Raw genomic sequence first — 18,783 nt, 5'->3', positions numbered from 1 at the left:
TTAGCGGCCCCTCGCGATAGAAACCGTTATTTTAGATACATTTTATTATGAATCACTTTTGTTATGATAATGGCTGGTAACCATGACAACGGGATTAAAAGAGACGACGCAGCAACCCCCCGGGCCCCCCAAAACGCTGCTTTTTCACCCCAAAAAAGGGGGTGGGGGTGGGGACGAGGGGGCTCAGTCGCTGCTGGAGGAGTCGCTGTGGCTCTCGTCCTCCTCCGAGGCCTCGCTGGGGGTGAGGTGGGGGCTGCGCGGGGGCCCCCCCCCCTCGGCTTCATCGCTGTCGTCTTCCTCCTCCTCCTCCTCCTCCTCCTCCTCCTCCTCATCCTCGTCGTTGTCGCTCCCGAAGATCTCCTCCTGGTCCCGGGCGGCGCGGGCGGCGTCGCTGCCTGCCCCCCCCCTCGCTCTCCGGGCCCCCCCCCGCCCTTCCTCTTCCTCCTCTTCCTCCTCCTCTTCCTCTTCCTCCTCCTCCCGCTCGCTGCTGCTCCCCCCGCGGGAGCCTTCGGCCTCCTCCTCCTCCCCACTCTCGCTGCCCTTCTCACGCTCCTCCTCTATAGGGGGTGCAGAGAAGAGAACGATATTGGGGTCCCCTCGCCCCCAAATCCCCCTTAAATCACCCCAAAATCCCCCCCCTTTACCTGACCCCGCCGCCTCCTTCTCCGCCTCCATCTCCTCCTCTTCCTCCTCCTCGGGCTCGTGGTTCTCCAGCTGCGCCCGGCGCGCTTCCTGCGGCCGGGAATGGGGTCAATGGGGTCAAGGGGGGAGAACACCCACCAACCCCAAACCCTCCCTTTTCACCCCAAACCCCACCTGCGCCTCCAGCTCCTTCTCATTCATATCCCGGTGCTTCACCACCAGCACCGCGTTGGTGCCCGACTGCACCCCGGCGCGAGCCCGCCGCTTGCTCAGCCTCACCCTGCATGGGGTAAATGGGGGGTGCACACCTGGGGTACCCCAAAAACAGCCCCTAAAGCTGCCCCCCCCCATGGACCCCCCCAAACCTGGTCTCCAGCTCATTGTAGTAGACCCCATCGCCCTCGCGGAAGATGAAGAAGTAATTCTCCTCGTAGCCCTTGCTCGCTTTGTTCTTCACGTTCCAGTTGTATTCCCGAGCGATCTTGTAGTCATAGCTGGGGGAGGGGAACACACAAACTGGGGGGGTCCTGCTCCCCTCCCCCCACCCCCAATTCCCACTTTCCTGGCCCCAAAATGGGCTCCGGCAGAAATCGCTGCTGGGGGTCCATTGAAGTTCATGGGGTTACAGAGCGCCCCTTGGCCCAGGGCTGGAGAGCACCCACGAGCTATAGGGCACCCCCGTGAGTTGTAGGATACCCCTAAGCTATAGGGCACCCCCCCATGCTATGGGGCACCCCCAAGCTATAGGGCACTCCCCTATGTTACAGGAAACTCCCAAGGTATAGGACTCCCTCCAAGTTATAGGGCACCCCAAAGCTATAGGGCATCCCAAAGCTATAGGGCACCCCCAAGCTATAGGGCACCCCCCCGAATCTATAGGGCTTCCCCCAAGCTATAGGGCACCCTCCAAGCTATAGAGCATCCCCAAGCTATAGGGCACCCCCCCGAATCTATAGGGCTTCCCCCAAGCTATAGGGCACCCCCCAAGCTATAGAGCATCCCCAAGCTATAGGGCTCTCCCCAAGCTATAGGGCACTCCATAAGCTACAGGACACTCCCAAGCCATAGTGCACCCCTCAACCCATAGCGCCCCCCCCAAACTATAGGGCACCCCTAAGCTACAGAACACTCCCAAGCCATAGGGCTTCCCACAAGCTATATAGCATCCCCAAGCTATAGGGCTCCCCCCCAAGCCATAGGGTGCCCCCAAGCTGTAGAGCACCCCCCAAGCCATAGGACTCCCCCCAAGCCATAGGGTGCCCCCCACGCCATAGGGCGCCCCTGAAGCCACAGGGCACCCCCAAGCCATAGAGCACCCCCCAAGCCATAGAGCACCCCCCAAGCCATAGAGCACCCCCCAAGCCATAGAACACCCCCCAAGCCATAGAGCAGCCCCCAAGCCATAGAGCACCCCGAAGCCATAGAGCACCCCCCAAGCCATAGAGCACCCCCCAAGCCATAGAGCCCCCCAAGCCATAGAGCACCCCCCAAGCCATAGGGCCCCCCAAGCCATAGAGCACCCCCCAAGCCATAGAGCACCCCCCAAGCCATAGGGCCCCCCCAAGCCATAGGCCCCCCCAAGCCATAGGGCCCCCCCAAGCCATAGAGCACCCCCCAAGCCATAGAGCACCCCCCAAGCCATAGGGCCCCCCCAAGCCATAGAGCACCCCCAAGCCATAGGTCCCCCCCAAGCCATAGAGCACCCCCAAGCCATAGAGCACCCCCCAAGCCATAGAGCACCCCCCAAGCCATAGAGCACCCCCCAAGCCATAGGGCCCCCCAAGCCATAGGCCCCCCCAAGCCACCGGCCCCTACACATCCTCGGGGGCATAGTCCATCTCCTCCTCCAGGTCCCGCTTCCTCTTGCGCAGCGTCTCCTCCACGGGCAGGAAATAGGCCACAAACTGGTTCCCCTCCTCGTCCATCATCCCCCTGCGGGGGGGGCACAAAGGGGGGGTCAATGGGGCTGAGGGGACCCCCCAGACCCCCCCCGTGGCGGGGTCCCCCCCCGGTACCGGATCATGGCCTGGGACATCATCTCCAGCGCGGCCGCACCGCTCGTGTCCTTGGGTGCGGGGTCCGAGTCGAAGATCACTTGGGCGCAGGGGTTGATCCACATCTGGGGGGCAGCGGGGGGGGTTGGGGGGCAGCAGGGGCAACAGAGCCCCGGGGCTTCCCAGAGTGCCCCATGGCTCCCCAGAGCACCCCATTAGCACTCTGGCACCCCATAGCACCCCATGGCACCCCATTAGCACACTATGGCACCCCATAGCACCACATGACTCCCCACAGCACCCCATGGCACTCTATGGCTCCCCATAGCATCCCATGGCACCCCATAGCACCCCATTAGCACACTATCACACCCCATAGCACCCCATGGCTCCCCATAGCACTCTATGGCACCCCATAGCACTCTATGGCACCCCATAGCACTCTGTCACCCCATGGCACCCCACAGCACTCTATGGCACTCCATAGCCCCCGTTAGTACACCATGGCACCCCATAGCACCCCATGGCACCCTCAGTTCTGTAGCTCCATGCCTCAGCTCCCCCATAGGACCCTGGGGGGGGGGGGTGTTTGGGGCATCCCCACTTACCTTGAAGTCGGGGAACACGGGCATCACCTCCACAGGGGTCACGCGGGGTTTGCTGTAATGCTGCGTGATCTGGGGGGGGAGGGGGGGGGTCACCCCAAAAGAACCCCTCCCCCACCCCCCCACTCCCTCCCCCCAGTCCCTCACCCCCTTCTGGGCATCCTCGAAGGTCTTCTCGATGGCTGCGATTTGGCTGTCGCGGTCCTTGTAGATCTCCTCCTCTGTAAACTGCTGCTTCACCGAGACCCCGATCCTGGGGGCACAGGGATGGGTGGGGGGGGGCACAGGGACGTGGGGGGGGGACCCCAAAACCACCCCCTCTGGACTCACTTGACCTCGGGTTTCTCATTGGACACCCCATAGCGGTTGAACTCGGTGGAGATGTACTCGGTCTTGCGCATCCATGGCACCACCTTGGCGTGCTGCTGAGATCTAGGGGGCCACAGGGGGTTATGGGGTCCCGGTGACCCCCAGAGGGGGTTTAGGGGTCTCCATAGGGGGCTCTGGGGGGCACAGAGAGGGGTTACGGGGTGCCTGTGACCCCCAGAGAGGGTTTAGGGGTCTCCATAGGGGGTTATGGGGGGCACAGAGAGGGGTTACGGGGTCCCTGTGACCCCCAGAGGAGGTTTAGGGCTTCCCACAGGAGATTGTGGGGTCCCTATGACCCCCAGAGAGGGTTCAGGGGTCCCCGTAGGGGCTTTAGGGCTCCCCACAGGGGGTTATGGGGTCCCCAGAGGGGGTTATGGGGACCCCATAGGGGTTATGTGGTCCCCATAGTGGGTTATAGGGTTCCCATAGGGGTTTATGAGGTCCCCATAGATGTTACAGGGTCCCCACAGGGGGTTATGGGCTCCCCATAGGGGTTTATGGGGTCCCCACAGGGGTCATGGGGTTGCCGTACCCCCCCCATCACCTCTTGGAGCTGGTGGGTGCCTGGATCTCCTCCTCCAGCAGTTTCTCATCCGCGGGGTCCAGAAGCACTTTTGGGGGGGGTGGGGGTCAGAAGGGCGCTTTACGCCCCGCCCCCCCAAGCCCCGCCCTGTGACCCCCCATGCCCCGCCCCCCTCTCACCGCTGGGCTCCACCCGGTACGTGTCGGGGTTGATGAGGTCGATGGTGACGCCCAGGTCGGGCTCCGTGAGCAGATCGTGCTTGTGCTGCTTCTCCAGCGATGTGGCCTTGTACTGCACGAACCTGGGGCGATGGGGCATGGACGGCGTGGGGACCCCCCCGGCCTCGCCATGGGGTCATATGGGGTGCACTGGGGTGCTATGGGGTGCACTGGGTGACCCTGGAGTGCTACGGGTGCTATGGGTCACCCTGGGGCACTATGGGTCATACTGAGGTGCTACGGGTCATACTAGGGCACTATGGGTCATACTGGGGTCATACAGGTCATACTAGGATGCTATGGGTCATACTGAGGCGCTATGGGTCATACTGGGGTGCTATGGGTCATCCTGGGGCACTATGGGTCATACTGGGGTGCTATGGGTCATCCTGGGGCACTATGGGTCACCCTGGGGCACTATGGGTCATCCTGGGGCACTATGGGTCATACTGGGGTGCTATGGGTCATACTGGGGTCATATGGGTCACCCTGAGGTCATACGGGTCACCCTGGGGTGCTCTGGGTCATACTGGGGCGCAGGAGGGCGCGGTTACCGGCTCTGGTCGAAGGGGTAGGTGATGAACTTGGGGTCGAAGGGGATGTCAGGGAGGCTGTTGCAGTACTTGACTCGGCACACGACCCCTGACCTGGAGTCAAAGGTCAGGGCTCAGTAGGGGTCAAAGGTCAGGGGGCAATGGGGGAGGGGAATGCCCACCCCCCCCACTCACCGCTCGGGCAGCGTCCGGTGGGAGCTGGGCCTGGGGGGAGGGGGAACACAGGAGCTGTGATGTCATCAGTGACACACTGTGACTTTATCGGCCCCCTGTGATGTCATCGACCCCCATGCCGTAGCGGCCCTGTGACGTCATCGCTCTACACATGACATCACAAGCGCCCCCCCGTGACGTCACAAACATTCCCACGACGTAAAGGGCCCCCCTCCTCCCCCCCCATGCTCCATGAAGGGCCCCACCCGCCTCACACTTCCGCTGTGACGTCACGCACCCCCCCTGTGTTCTCAACATGCCTTATGACGTCAGGAGGCCGCGCTCGGGTCGCGGCCCCTCCACGCGCGTTATGACGTCAGAAGCGCGCCCCCGGCCCGTGACGTCACACTCCCCCCGCCTCACCTGTGCCCAGGCTCCTCGCGCTGCGCCTGCGTCTGGATGGTGGGAGCCATGGCGGCCGCAGCCCACACCGCTTCTGGCCGCCGCTAGGGGCCACGCCCCTTTCCCCCTGACGTCACTTCCCGCCGCGCCGGAAGCGGAGCCAAGATGGCGGCCCCCACGCAGCAGCAGCAGCAACAACCGGGGCCTGGCCCGGGGCCTGGCCCGGGGCCGCCCCCTCCCTCCTCCGCCGCCGCTGCCGCTGCTGCCCCGCCGGCCCCCCCCAACGCCCCGGGGCCGGGCGCGGGCCCCGCTCCGCCGCAGGGGCCGCCGCTCCCCGCGCAGGCCGCGGCGCAGGCGCAAGCGCAGGACGTAGACCCGGGGCAGCGGCTGCGGGTGCTGCTGCCGCAGCTCAAGGAGAGCCTCGCGGTGGGCGGGGCCGACGGGACGCGGGGGGTGGAGTAAATGGGCGTGGCCACGCGGGAGGGGGCGTGGTTTGCGGTGTCCCCGTGTGACCCCTGTGTAGCGCCATGGAGGGTGGGAGGGGAGGGGGGGGCTGCGACCTCGTGTTGTGACCCCTCCTGACCCGCCCCCTCCCCCCCCCCAGACCCTGATGAAGGTGGCGGCGCAGAACCTGGTGCAGAACTCCAGTATCGACAATGGGCAGTGAGTGACCCCCAGGATCCTGCCAGTGCCCCCCAGTAACCCCCAGTGCCCCCCAGTAACCCCCATTCACCCTGTGTCCCCGCAGGAAGAGTGCCGAGGGGCCGCTGCAGCGCTTTGACAAGAGCCTGGAGGAGTTCTATGCCCTGTGCGATCAACTAGAGCTGTGCCTGGTGAGGGACCCCCCCATAGCCCCCCATAAACCCCCATACCCCCCATAGGTCCCCATAACCCCCCATAGCCCTCAATACCCCCCATGACCCCCATACCCTCACATAGCACCCCCTAAGCCCCCATACCCCCCACAGCCCCCCATAACCCCCCATATCCCCCATAACCACCCATAGCCCTCAATATCCTCCATAACCCCCATATCCCTCCATAACGCCCATATCCCCCCATAGCCCTCAATACTCCCCATACCCCCCCATAACCCCCCATAGCACCCCCTAAGCCCCCATACCCCCCACAGCCCCCCATAACCCCCCATATCCCCCATATCCCCCCATAGCCCTCAATACCCCCCATACCCCCCCGTAACCCCCCCAGTCACGCTCTGTACCCCCCCCCCCGCAGCGCCTGGCCCATGAGTGCCTCTCGCAGAGCTTCGACAGCGCCAAGCACGCTCCAGGGCTGGTGCCGGCAGCACCCAAGGGTGAGGGGGGCCCCGGGGAGCCGCTGCCCTACACCCAATACCTGCCCCTCATCAAGGCCCAGATCGCGGGCGCCAAGGACATCCACAACGCGCTGCTGGAGGGGGCCAACAAGATCACTGGGAAGCTGCCTCCCCCGGGGGGGCCCTGAGACATGGGGGTGGATCCCCCCCATGGGTGATGGACCCTCCGTGGGTGATGGACCTGTCCATGGGTGATGGACCCCCCTGTGGGTGATGGACGCATCCATGGGGGATGGACCCCCCATGGGTGATGGACCCGTCCATGGGTGATGGACCCTCCATGGGTGATGAACCAGCCCAATGCTCCCATGGGGGCATAAAGGGATTTGGGGAGGGTCTTGGGGTCCCTGTGCTGGGTTTTGGGTCTCGGGGGGGTGGGGGGTGGGGCTTCCCCCTCCCCCCCGGCTTTGGGGGGAAATTGCCAGGTTTGGGGTAAATAAAGTGTGGGGTTTTTTTCTGGTATCAGCTGTGTGATGGATGGGGATGGGACTGGGGGCACTGGGGTAGCACTGGGATGGCACTGGAGGCACTGGGATGGCACTGGAGGCACTGGGATGGCACTGGAGCCACTGGGATGACACTGGGATGGCACTGGAGGCACTGGGATGGCACTGGAGGCACTGGGATGGCACTAGGATAGCACTGGGGGCACTGGTTCCAGCCCCGTCCGCCGCCACCTCTTTTGTCCCTCCCGCGCCGCCGTCGCCGCCGTCGCGCTCTGAACGTGAGCTCGGGCCGTGCTTTCGGCCCACCCCGTCACGTGACGCGGGCCGCAGCTCTCGCGAGAGGAGGCGGGACCGGAACCGGGACGGGACCGGAACCGGAACAGGCCCAAGAGCCGGGTCCGGCCGCAGCGGGAGCGCAGCGGGGCCTAGAGCGGAGCGGGGGACCCCCGGTGGGCCTATTGGAACCCCCCAGGCCTCATAGGACACCCCCATAGGAGCCCTCAGGCCCCATAGAACACCCCCATAGCGCCCCACAGGCCCCATAGAGCACCCCCATAGGAGCCCCCCCGCGGCCCCACGATGTCGGACAGCGACGACAGCAATTTCTCTGAGGACGAGAGCGAGCGCAGCAGCGAGGCCGAGGAGGCCGAGGTGAGGCTGAAGCTGTCGTGTGTCCCCCCCCCGTTATGTGTGATGGGGGGGCGGGATGTGGGGCACCCCCCATCAATCACCCCCCCTTCACCCCCCATAGGCCGAGGAGGAGCGCGCCAGCGCTGCGGGCAGTGAGAAGGAGGAGGCCGAGGAGGAGGAGGAGGAAGAGGAGGAGGAATACGATGAGGAAGAGGAGGAGGAAGACGATGACCGCCCCGCCAAGAAGCCCCGGCACGGGGGCTTCATCCTGGATGAGGCTGGTGGGTCCTGGGTGGGGGGGAGGGAGCGAGGGCAGGGGGTGATGGGGGGAGTTGGGGGGTCACTGGTACCCCCCAGCCCCGCTCACCCCCCCCCCTGGCCTCCCCAGATGTGGATGATGAGTACGAGGATGAGGATCAATGGGAGGACGGAGCTGAGGACATCCTGGAGAAAGGTGAGCAGGGCCCCCCCCTGCCCCATTGGGGGCTGTGTCTGTCCCCCCCCGCCCCACAGAGCAGGGGCAGACGCTGGTGGTGCAGCCCCACAGCGGGGGGGCACCCCCCGATCCCCCCCATGTCCGTGTCTGCGCTCAGCCCATCTCATCCGCGCTCCCTGCGGGCTCCCGGGGCTTCTCCTGACCCCCTTTCCCTGTTCCCAACCCCCTTCTCTCTCTGCCCGATCCCCTTTCCCTGCTCCTGATCCCCTTTCCCTGTTCCTGATCCCCTTTCCCTGCTCCTGATCCCCTTTCCCTGCTCCTGATCCCTTTTCCCTCCTCCTGATCCCCTTTTCCTGCTCCTGATCCCTTTTCCCTGCTCCTGATCCCTTTTCCCTCTCCCTGTCCCCCTTTTCCCTGCTCCTGTCCCCCTTTTTCCTGCTCCTGATCCCTTTTCCCTCCTCCGGATCCCTTTTCCCTGCTCCTGATCCCATTTCCCTGGTCTGGATCCCTTTTCCTTCTCCCTGTCCCCCTTTTCCCTGCTCCTTGTCCCTGTTTCCCTGTTCCTGATCCCTTTTGCCTCTCCCTGTCCCCATTTCCCTGCTCCTGATCCCCTTTCCCTGCTCCTGATCCCTTTTCCCTGCTCCTGTCCCCCTCTTTCCTGCTCCCGAGCCCCTTTTCCTTCTTCCCAGTCTGGTTTTCCTCCCTTTCACCTCCTCCCACCCCTTTCCCCCCCTCTTCCCCACTCCCTGGTCCCTCTCCTAACGCTGCCTCCCCTTTGGCCCGCGGGGGGTTCTCGTGCCGCTCATTCGCTCCATCTCCACCGTCATTCCTTGTCCTGGGAAGAGGAGATCGAAGGTAAGACCCCCCCGACCCCCCCATTCCCATTGGGATCCCCCTTCACCCAACCCCCCCCCCAGCACCCAGCCCTCACCTTCCTCTTCCTGGCAGCTTCCAACATTGACAACGTGGTGCTGGATGAGGATCGCTCCGGAGCGCGGCGCCTGCAGAACCTCTGGAGGTGACACCTGACGCCATTCCCGGTGCCCGGCATTCCCTGTGTCCGGGGGGGCTCCACTGAGCCCCTTTTCCTCTTGCTCTTCTTCAGGGATCAGCGGGAGGAAGAGCTGGGCGAGTATTACATGAAGAAATACGCCAAGTCCTCGGTGGGAGAGACGTGAGTCCCAGTGTGCATCCCGTTCCCATCCCATTGCATCCCATCCCAACCCCATCTCATCCCGTTCCCATTCCACTGCATCCCATCCCGGCCCTATCTCATCCCATTCCCATCCCATTGCATCCCATCCCAGCCCCATCTCATCCCGTTCCCATCCCACTGCATCCCATCCCGACCCCATTTCATCCCATTCCCATCCCACGCAGACCCCATCTCATCCCATTCCCATCCCATTTCATCCCAATCCCTTCCGGTGTTCCCCCTTTCCCAGGGTTTATGGCGGCTCCGATGAGCTCTCGGACGACATCACCCAACAGCAGCTGCTACCGGGGGTCAAGTGAGTCCCAGTGGGAACGGGGTGGATTTGGGATGGATCTGTGGGAACTGGGGGCACTTGGGATGGATCAAGTGGGAAGTGGGGGGGGGTACTGGGGACCGGGGGGGTTTGGATGCAAACAGAAGGAACTGGAGCCACGGCTCCCTCTGTGCTCCTGCAGGGACCCCAACCTCTGGACCGTGAAGTGCAAGGTGGGTGCTGGTGGGGGGACGATGACAATGGGGACCCACACACCTGTGCCCCCCCAAACACCTCTTTCCCCCCCCATAACCCCTTTATCCCCCCAGATCGGGGAGGAACGCGCCACCGCCATCGCCCTCATGCGCAAGTTCATCGCTTACCAGTTCACCGACACGGTGAGGCCCAGCCCAGTGCCAGCCCGGGGACATCCCCATCCTATCCCCACCCTGTCCCCACCCTATCCCCACCCTGTCCCTACCCTATCCCCACCCTGTCCCCACCCTATCCCCACCCTATCCCCACCCTGTCCCTACCCTATTCCCACCCTGTCCCCACCTTATCTCCATCCTATCCCCATCCTGTTGTCATCCTATCCGTTATCTTATCCTCACCCTATCCCCATCCTATTCTCAATCCTATTCTTAATCCTATTGTCATCCTATCCTTATTCTATTCTCATCCTGTGCCCATCCTATCTCCATCCTTTCCCCACCGTATCCCCATTCTTTTCTCATCCTATCCCCATCTAATCCTCATCCTGTCCCCACCCTATCCCCACCGTACCCCCACCCTGTTCTCACCCTATTCTCACCATATCCCAACCCTATCCCCACCCTGTCCCCCCGTACCCCCACCCTATCCTCACTGTATCCTCACCATATCCCTCCCCCACCGCCCCACAGCCGCTGCAGATCAAGTCAGTGGTGGCCCCGGAGCACGTCAAGGGCTACATCTACGTGGAGGCCTACAAACAGACACACGTGAAGCAGGCGATCGAGGGCGTGGGCAACCTGCGCCTGGGCTACTGGAACCAGCAGATGGTCCCCATCAAGGAGATGACCGACGTGCTCAAGGTGGTCAAGGAGGTCACCAACCTCAAGCCCAAGTCCTGGGTGCGCCTCAAGAGGGGCATCTACAAGGACGACATCGCCCAGGTAACGGGGGCATGGGGGCAGCAGTGGGGCTGGGGGGGACCCCCACACACACACACAGAGCAGGGGATGGGGAGGGCTCAACCCCCCGTGCTGCCCCCCAGGTGGATTACGTGGAGCCCAGCCAGAACCAGATCTCCCTCAAGATGATTCCTCGCATCGACTTCGACCGCATCAAAGCCCGCATGAGCCTGGTGAGAGCACCCAGGGCCTTCCCTAGGCCCTCCCAGTGCTTGTCCCAGTGCCTTTCCCCCCCTCACCCCCCCCCGTCCCCTGCAGAAGGACTGGTTCGCTAAGAGGAAGAAGTTCAAGAGACCCCCCCAGCGCCTCTTTGATGCCGAGAAGATCCGGTAAGACCCCACTTGGGGTCACCAATTGCCCCCCACCATTGCCCCCCAGCACACACCATGAGGAAAGACCCCCCTGAGATGGGGGGGGAGCCTCCTGCCCACCCTGGGGGGTTCGGCTCTGTCCCAGGTCCCTGGGAGGGGACGTGGCCTCCGATGGGGATTTCCTCATCTTCGAAGGGAACCGCTACAGCCGGAAGGGTTTTCTCTTCAAGAGCTTCGCCATGTCGGCTGTGGTGAGCCCGGGGCTTGGAGCAGCCCCACCAGTAACACCCAGACACCCCCCCCCTTCCACCTGCTTTTGGGGTCACTCCATCCCCTCGCCATAGATCACGGAGGGGGTGAAGCCGACGCTCTCCGAGCTGGAGAAGTTCGAGGACCAGCCTGAAGGCATCGACCTGGAGGTGGTGACCGAGGGCACAGGTACCCGGTGCTGCCGCTGCCAGCTCCCGTCCCCAGTCACTGTCCCTGGTGCCCCCGGTGCCATCCCCATCTTATCCCCACCTTATCCCCATCCTATCCCCACCTTATCCCCATCCTATCCCCACCCTATCCCCATCCTATCCCCACCCTATCCCCACCTTATCCCCATCCTATCCCCATCCTATCCCCACCTTATCCCCATCGTATCCCCATCCTATCCCCATCCTATCCCCACCTTATCCCCATCCTATCCCCACCCTATCCCCATCCTATCCCCACCTTATCACCATCCTATCCCCATCTTATCCCCACCTTATCCCCATCCTATCCCCATCCTATCCCCACCTTATCCCCACCCTATCCCCATCTTATCCCCATCCTATCCCCACCTTATCCCCATCCTATCCCACCTTATCCCCATCTTATCCCCATCCTATCCCCACCTTATCCCCACCCTATCCCCACCTTATCCCCATCCTATCCCCACCCTATCCCCATCCTATCCCCACCTTATCCCCACCTTATCCCCATCTTATCCCTATCCTATCCCCACCTTATCCCCATCCTATCCCCACCCTATCCCCACCCCATCCCCACCCCATCCCCACCCTATCCCCACCCCATCCCCACCCTATCCCCACCCCATCCCCACCCCATCCCCACCCTATCCCCACCCTTTCCCCACCCTATACCCCTAGGCAAGGAGCGGGAGCACAACTTCCAGCCAGGAGACAACGTGGAGGTGTGCGAGGGGGAGCTCATCAATCTGCAGGGCAAGATCCTCAGCGTGGATGGCAACAAGATCACCATCATGCCCAAGCATGAGGACCTCAAGGTCAGCATCACCCCGGGGAGCCCCGTATCCCCGTATCCCGGTATCCATGGTGCTCATCCCGCTCTATCCCAGGACATGCTGGAGTTCCCGGCTCAGGAGCTGCGCAAGTACTTCAAGATGGGCGACCACGTGAAGGTGATCGCAGGGCGCTTCGAGGGGGACACCGGCCTCATCGTGCGCGTGGAGGAGAACTTCGTCATCCTCTTCTCTGACCTCACCATGCACGAGGTGCGCGGGCGGTAATGGGGGGAGCTGGGGGGGAGCTGGGCTCAGTCCTGATGCTCCCCCCCTTCCCCACCCCACAGCTGAAGGTGCTGCCCCGGGACCTGCAGCTCTGCTCGGAGACGGCCTCCGGGGTGGATGTTGGGGGGCAGCACGAGTGGGGGGAGCTGGTGCAGCTCGACCCCCAGAGCGTGGGGGTCATCGTGCGCCTGGAGCGGGAGACCTTCCAGGTACCCCCATGGACACCCACAACCCCCCCATAGACACCCATAACCCCCATAGACACCCATAACCCCCCCATAGACACCCATAGCCCCTCCATGGACACCCATAACCCCCACCATGGACACCTGTAACCCCTATGGATACCCATAGCCCCCACAGATACTCATAACTCCCATGGACACCCATAACTCCCCATGTACACCCATAACCCCCATGGACAACCATAACCCCTCCATACACACCCATGGACACCCATAGACACACAGAATCTCCCCATGGACACCCATAACCCCCCCATGGACACTCATAATCCCCATGGGCACCCATAGCCTCTCCCATGGACACCCACAACCCCACCCCATAGCCCCCATGGACACCAAACCTCTCTTGGTGCCCCCAGAACCCCATCCCACGCGTGTCTCCCCCCTCAGCCTCCTACCAAAGGGGTTCCCAATCCCCATGGGGGGGTCCTTCTTGCTGTGCCCCCCCCAGGTACTGAACATGTACGGGAAGGTGGTGACGGTGCGGCACCAGGCCGTCACCAGGAAGAAGGACAACCGGTTCGCCGTGGCACTGGACTCGGAGCAGAACAACATCCACGTCAAGGACATCGTCAAAGTCATCGATGGACCCCATTCGGTGGGTGCTGGGGGGGCCAGGCCGTGGGTGCCCCCCCTGGGGCCTTGGGGATGGGCTTTGGGTGCCTTGGGGATGGGCTTTGGGTGCCTTGGGGATGGGCTTTGGGTGCCTTGGGGATGGGCTTTGGGTGCCTTGGGGATGGGCTTTGGGTGCCTTGGGGATGCTCTTTGGGTGCCTTGGGAATGGGCTTTGGGTGCTTTGGGGATGGGCTTTGGGTGCCTTGGGAATGGGCTTTGGGTGCCTTGGGGATGCTCTTTGGGGGCCTTGGGAATGGGCTTTGGGTGCTTTGGGGATGTTCTTTGGGTGCCTTGGGGATGGGCTTTGGGTGCCTTGGGGATGGGCTTTGGGTGCCTTGGGGATGGGCTTTGGGTGCCTTGGGGATGGGCTTTGGGTGCTTTGGGGATGGGCTTTGGGTGCCTTGGGAATGGGCTTTGGGTGCCTTGGGGATGCTCTTTGGGTGCTTTGGGGATGCTCTTTGGGTGCCTTGGGGATGCTCTTTGGGTGCCTTGGGGATGGGCTTTGGGTGCCTTGGGGATGTCTTTGGGCCCCCTCCGTCCCCATCACAGCAGGATGGACCCAACCTTATTCCAGGGGTTCACCCCCCCCCCTTTTCCCTGCTGTTCCCCCCCTGTACCCCGGGATAGGGCCGGGAAGGGGAGATCCGGCACCTCTTCCGTGGCTTCGCCTTCCTGCACTGCAAGAAGCTGGTGGAGAACGGGGGCATGTTCGTGTGCAAGACCCGGCACCTGGTGCTGGCCGGGGGCTCCAAGGTGGGACCCCCCCCCCTAATCCCGAATCCCACCCCCCTTTATCCCCTGTCCCCCCCATTCCAAAGCTTTGCCTCTTGCAGCCCCGGGACGTCACCAACTTCACCATCGGCGGCTTCGCGCCCATGAGCCCCCGCATCAGCAGCCCCATGCACCCCAGTGGTGCTGGTGAGTGCTTGGGGTGGGGGCCTGAGTTCCCATCCCTGATCCCATCTCCATGCGCATCCTGGCTCCATCCCTATCGCGGCTCCAACCTCATCTCCATCTTCATCCCGTCCCCATCCTGGCTCCATCCCCATCCCGGCTCTATCCCCATCCCATCTCCATCCCCATTTCCATCCCATCCTCATCCCATCCCTATCCCGTCCTTATCCCATTCCTATCCCATTCCTATCTCATCCCCATCCTGGTTCTATCCCATCCCCATCCTATCCCCATCCCATTCCTATCCCATCCCCATCCTGTCCTTATCCCATCCCTATCCTACCCCCATCCTGGTTCTATTCCATCCCTATCCCATCCCCATCTGGTCCCTATCCCATCCCCATCCTGGCTCTATCCCATCCCTATCGCATCGCTATCCCATCTCTATCCCATCCCCATCCCATCCCTATGCCATTCTCATCCCATCCCCATCCCCGTCCCCATCCCCATCCCCATCCTGGCTCTGTCCGATCCCATCCCCATCCCTGTCCCCATCCCTAGCCCATCCCTATCGCATCCCCATCCCATCCTTCTGCTGTCCCATCCCTATCCCCCTCCCTATCCCCATCCCCATCCCATCCCCATCCCACCTCTATCCCTCAGGCCAGCGCGGAGGCTTTGGCTCCGGTGGGATGAGCCGCGGCCGCGGGCGCCGGGACAACGACCTCATTGGCCAGACCGTGCGCATCTCCCAGGGGCCCTACAAAGGTGGGTGTCCCCCGACCCCTCCATTGCCCCCCCCATTGCCACCCCCATTGACTGCCCCCCATTGCCCCCCAGGGTACATCGGGGTGGTGAAGGATGCCACCGAGTCCACGGCACGCGTGGAGCTGCACTCGACCTGCCAGACCATCTCTGTGGACCGGCAGCGCCTCACCACGGTGTGAGTGGGGCCATGGGGCAGGGCAGCACACAGTGGGTGCCCCATGGGGCAGGGCAGCACCCGAAAGGGGACCCCATGGGGCAGGGCAGCGCCCAATGGGTGCCCCATGGGGCAGGGCAGCACCCGAAAGGGGACCCCATGGGGCAGGGCAGCGCCCAATGGATGCCCCCTTGGCCCCCCCCAGGGCTCAGTGTCCCTGTGTCCCACAGGGGCTCGAGGCGTCCGGGGGGGATGACCTCTGCCTATGGGCGCACCCCCATGTACGGCTCCCAGACCCCCATGTACGGCTCCGGGTCCCGCACCCCCATGTACGGCTCCCAGACCCCCCTGCATGACGGTGAGTGTGGGGGGGGCACAGGGATGCGGGGGGCCCAGCTGGGTTTGGGGGCCCCCCCTCACTGTGGGTCTGTTTGGGGGGCACAGGCAGCCGCACCCCACACTATGGATCCCAGACCCCACTGCACGACGGGAGCCGCACCCCAGCCCAGAGCGGGGCCTGGGACCCCAACAACCCCAACACCCCCTCCAGGTAGGTGTGGGGGGTACCCCTGCTATGGGGCAGCCCCACTTTGGGGGTGTCCACCCCCCCACCATGATCCCTTCCCCCTTATCCTCCCCCCCATAGGGCGGATGAGGACTTCGAGTACGGCTTTGACGACGAGCCCACCCCGTCCCCACAGGGATATGGGGGGACCCCGAACCCCCAAACCCCCGGGTACCCCGACCCCTCATCCCCACAGGTCAACCAGCCCTACAACCCCCAGACCCCCGGCACGCCGGCCATGTGAGTGTGGGCACCCATAGCTGGGAGGAGGGACCCCAGATATGGGGCTGGGAGGGGAATGGTGATGGGGGGACCCCAAACACGGGGCTGGGGGAGGAATGGTGATGGGGGGACCTCAAACATGGGTCTATGGGGACCCCAAACATGGGGCTGGGGGGGGAATGGTGATGGGGGGACCCCAACCATGGGGCTGGGGGGGTCCGGTGCTGAGGGCTCTCTTGGGGGGCTCTGGTCCTGTCCCCCCCCAGGTACAACACGGAGCAGTTCTCCCCCTACGCGGTGCCCTCGCCGCAGGGCTCCTACCAGCCCAGCCCCAGTCCCCAGAGCTATCACCAGGTGGCCCCCAGCCCCGTGGGCTACCAGAACAGCCACTCACCGGCCAGCTACCACCCCACGCCGTCCCCCATGGCCTACCAGGTACCCATAGAGCCCCATAACACCCTATAGCACCCCACAGCCAGCTCCCACCCCTTTAACCCCCTTTGTGCCCCCCCGCAGGCCAGCCCCAGCCCCAGCCCCGTGGGCTACAGCCCCATGACCCCCGGGGCGCCATCGCCGGGGGGGTACAACCCCCACACCCCGGGCTCGGGCATCGAGCAGAGCTCCAGTGACTGGGTCACCACCGACATCCAGGTGAAGGTGCGGGACACGGCGCTCGACAGCCCCAGTGTGGGGCAGACCGGGGTCATCCGCAGCGTCACGGTGAGTACGGGGGGGAGAGGGGGTGCATGGGGTGGATAGGGGTATGGATGGGGTGCATGGGGATGTATAGAGGTGTATATGGGGTGTATATGGGGTGTGTATGGGGTGGATGGGGATGTATATGGGGTGGATGGGGATGCATATGGGGTGGATGGGGATGCATATGGGGTGGATGGGGATGCATATGGGGTGGATGGGGATGTATATGGGGTGCATAGGGATGTATATGGGGTGTATGGGGATGTATATGGGGTGGATGGGGATGCATATGGGGTGTATAGGGATGTATATGGGGTGTATGGGGGTGCTGACACCCCCCTCCCACAGGGTGGGATGTGCTCCGTGTACCTCAAGGACAGCGAGAAGGTGGTGAGCATCTCCAGCGAGCACCTCGAGCCCGTCACCCCCACCAAGAGCAACAAGGTACGGCCGTGGGGCGCCCCATAGGGTACCCCAGAGCCCCATAGGGCACCCCAGAGCCCCATGGAACCTCCAAAATCCAGTGTGGATCCCCAACACCATGGGGCACCCCAGACCCGTGGGACTCTCACAGCCCCACAGGGGCACCCCCCCACCCCATAGATTCCCCCCTCCATGGCCCTCACCCCATAGCCCCTCATAGACCTCCTAGACCCCCCCCAACCCCTCCGCACCCCCAAAGTCCCCTTTGTCCCCCATTGCCCCCCCAGGTGAAGGTGATCCTGGGCGAGGACCGGGAAGCCACCGGGATCCTGCTCAGCATCGATGGGGAGGACGGGATCGTCCGCATGGACCTGGAGGAGCAGCTCAAGATCCTCAACCTGCGCTTCCTTGGGAAGCTGCTGGAGGCCTGAGCCCCCCTGGGACCCCCTTGTCTTGTGCCCCCCATTTCCCCCCCATTTTCCCCCCATTTCCCCCCTATTTCCTCCCCATTTCCCCCGCATTTCCCCCCTCTTCCCATCCCTGCCGGTTGTAGCAAACTTTAGATGTCCAATAAACGCCTGTGGCTGCGGCATCCCCTTTTCCGTGTTCTTCTCTATGGGGAGGGCCCCATAGCGCAGGGGTTCGAGGTGAAATCGGGAAAGGGGGTGAACAAGGCCTCTGTACCCCACGGGGAAGGGGGATGAGGGGTTAAACCGGCCCCATTGTGCGGTGGGGTGGGGGGCAGCTCGCTATAGGGTGGGCGTTAAACCGAGCCTACCTCATCCGCCGCCCCATAGACGCGGGGCGGCGGGAGCTAGGACCCAGCGCACGCGTTCCACTCCCTCCTCCCTCCCGCCCCCTCTCATTGGCTATCCCCGCTCTTAATCCCGCCTCCTTTCCGCCACCATTGGTCTTCCCCCGCCTTTCTCCCCGCCCACTGCCGGGCAGCGCAGGGAGGCGATTGGCTGAGGTTTTCGCGCCTGCGCGTTGCGGTGCGTTGCGATGGCGGCGGCGGCGGCGGCGCTGGGGCGGGCGGTTGCGGCCTGCGGGGCCCGGCGGGCCCGGTCCTGGGCCCGGTCCTGGGCCCGGTCCTGCAGCGGCAGCGCCGGAACCGGAACCGGGGCCGTGCTGCGGGAGCGGCTGCGGAGGGACCAGGTGCTGGGGGGGCGCGGGGGCACCGGCGGGGCCTGGAGCTCACCGGGAGCTGAGGGGGGCCCCGGGTCCGGCCTCATCCGGGCCTGTCCCCATCCCCGTGCGCGTCCCCGTGTCCCTATAGCCCCGTATCCCATAGCCTATACCCTGTACCCTATATGCTATATCCCGTACCCCATACCCTGTACCCTATAACCTGTACCCGATAGCCTGTACCATACAGCCCGTACCCTACAGCTCGTACCCTATAGCCTGTACCCTGTATCC

At 63.8% G+C, this 18,783-nt stretch overlaps 3 protein-coding genes across 4 annotated transcripts; 2 read left to right on the top strand and 1 right to left on the bottom strand.

Moving 5' to 3' along the window:
• Positions 1–183: 183 nt before the first annotated feature.
• Positions 184–5,573, bottom strand: PAF1 (PAF1 homolog, Paf1/RNA polymerase II complex component). Its single transcript, XM_061375964.1, has 14 exons — positions 5,482–5,573; positions 5,080–5,109; positions 4,906–4,998; positions 4,313–4,434; positions 4,155–4,221; positions 3,572–3,673; positions 3,389–3,494; positions 3,245–3,313; positions 2,658–2,761; positions 2,458–2,574; positions 1,008–1,136; positions 817–922; positions 645–732; positions 184–557 (listed from the first exon to the last, which is right to left on the bottom strand). The coding sequence occupies exons 1-14, from the start codon at positions 5,529–5,531 to the stop codon at positions 184–186; spliced, it is 1,557 nt and encodes a 518-aa protein (XP_061231948.1). The 5' UTR covers positions 5,532–5,573.
• Positions 5,574–5,625: 52 nt separating this feature from the next.
• MED29 (mediator complex subunit 29) lies at positions 5,626–6,955 on the top strand. Its single transcript, XM_061375959.1, has 4 exons — positions 5,626–5,886; positions 6,065–6,123; positions 6,209–6,293; positions 6,697–6,955. Exons 1-4 carry the CDS (start codon positions 5,626–5,628, stop codon positions 6,922–6,924), a joined length of 633 nt encoding a protein of 210 aa, XP_061231943.1. The 3' UTR covers positions 6,925–6,955.
• Positions 6,956–7,808: 853 nt separating this feature from the next.
• Positions 7,809–17,861, top strand: SUPT5H (SPT5 homolog, DSIF elongation factor subunit). Of its 2 annotated transcripts, XM_061375962.1 has the most exons (29): positions 7,809–7,893; positions 7,994–8,153; positions 8,261–8,326; positions 9,152–9,163; positions 9,257–9,326; positions 9,414–9,482; positions 9,754–9,819; positions 9,980–10,010; positions 10,107–10,175; positions 10,683–10,934; positions 11,036–11,125; positions 11,211–11,281; positions 11,409–11,514; positions 11,608–11,701; positions 12,400–12,536; positions 12,609–12,764; positions 12,842–12,988; positions 13,476–13,622; positions 14,267–14,392; positions 14,473–14,557; positions 15,197–15,301; positions 15,374–15,476; positions 15,686–15,813; positions 15,900–16,005; positions 16,102–16,260; positions 16,509–16,677; positions 16,759–16,962; positions 17,290–17,385; positions 17,652–17,861. In XM_061375962.1, exons 1-29 carry the CDS (start codon positions 7,822–7,824, stop codon positions 17,793–17,795), a joined length of 3,240 nt encoding a protein of 1,079 aa, XP_061231946.1. In that variant the 5' UTR covers positions 7,809–7,821; the 3' UTR covers positions 17,796–17,861. The 2 variants fall into 2 exon arrangements, with proteins under 2 accessions (XP_061231946.1, XP_061231947.1); XM_061375963.1 differs by lacking the exon at positions 9,152–9,163.
• The last annotated feature ends 922 nt before the right edge of the window (positions 17,862–18,783 follow it).

This window comes from Neopsephotus bourkii, unplaced genomic scaffold, assembly GCF_033783945.1.
Source record: "Neopsephotus bourkii isolate Nb327-2 ecotype Australia unplaced genomic scaffold, CSIRO-AGI_Nbou_v1 NB_1681, whole genome shotgun sequence".
Lineage (NCBI taxonomy): Eukaryota > Metazoa > Chordata > Aves > Psittaciformes > Psittacidae > Neopsephotus > Neopsephotus bourkii.
This window is presented reverse-complemented; position numbering and strand designations above follow the sequence as displayed.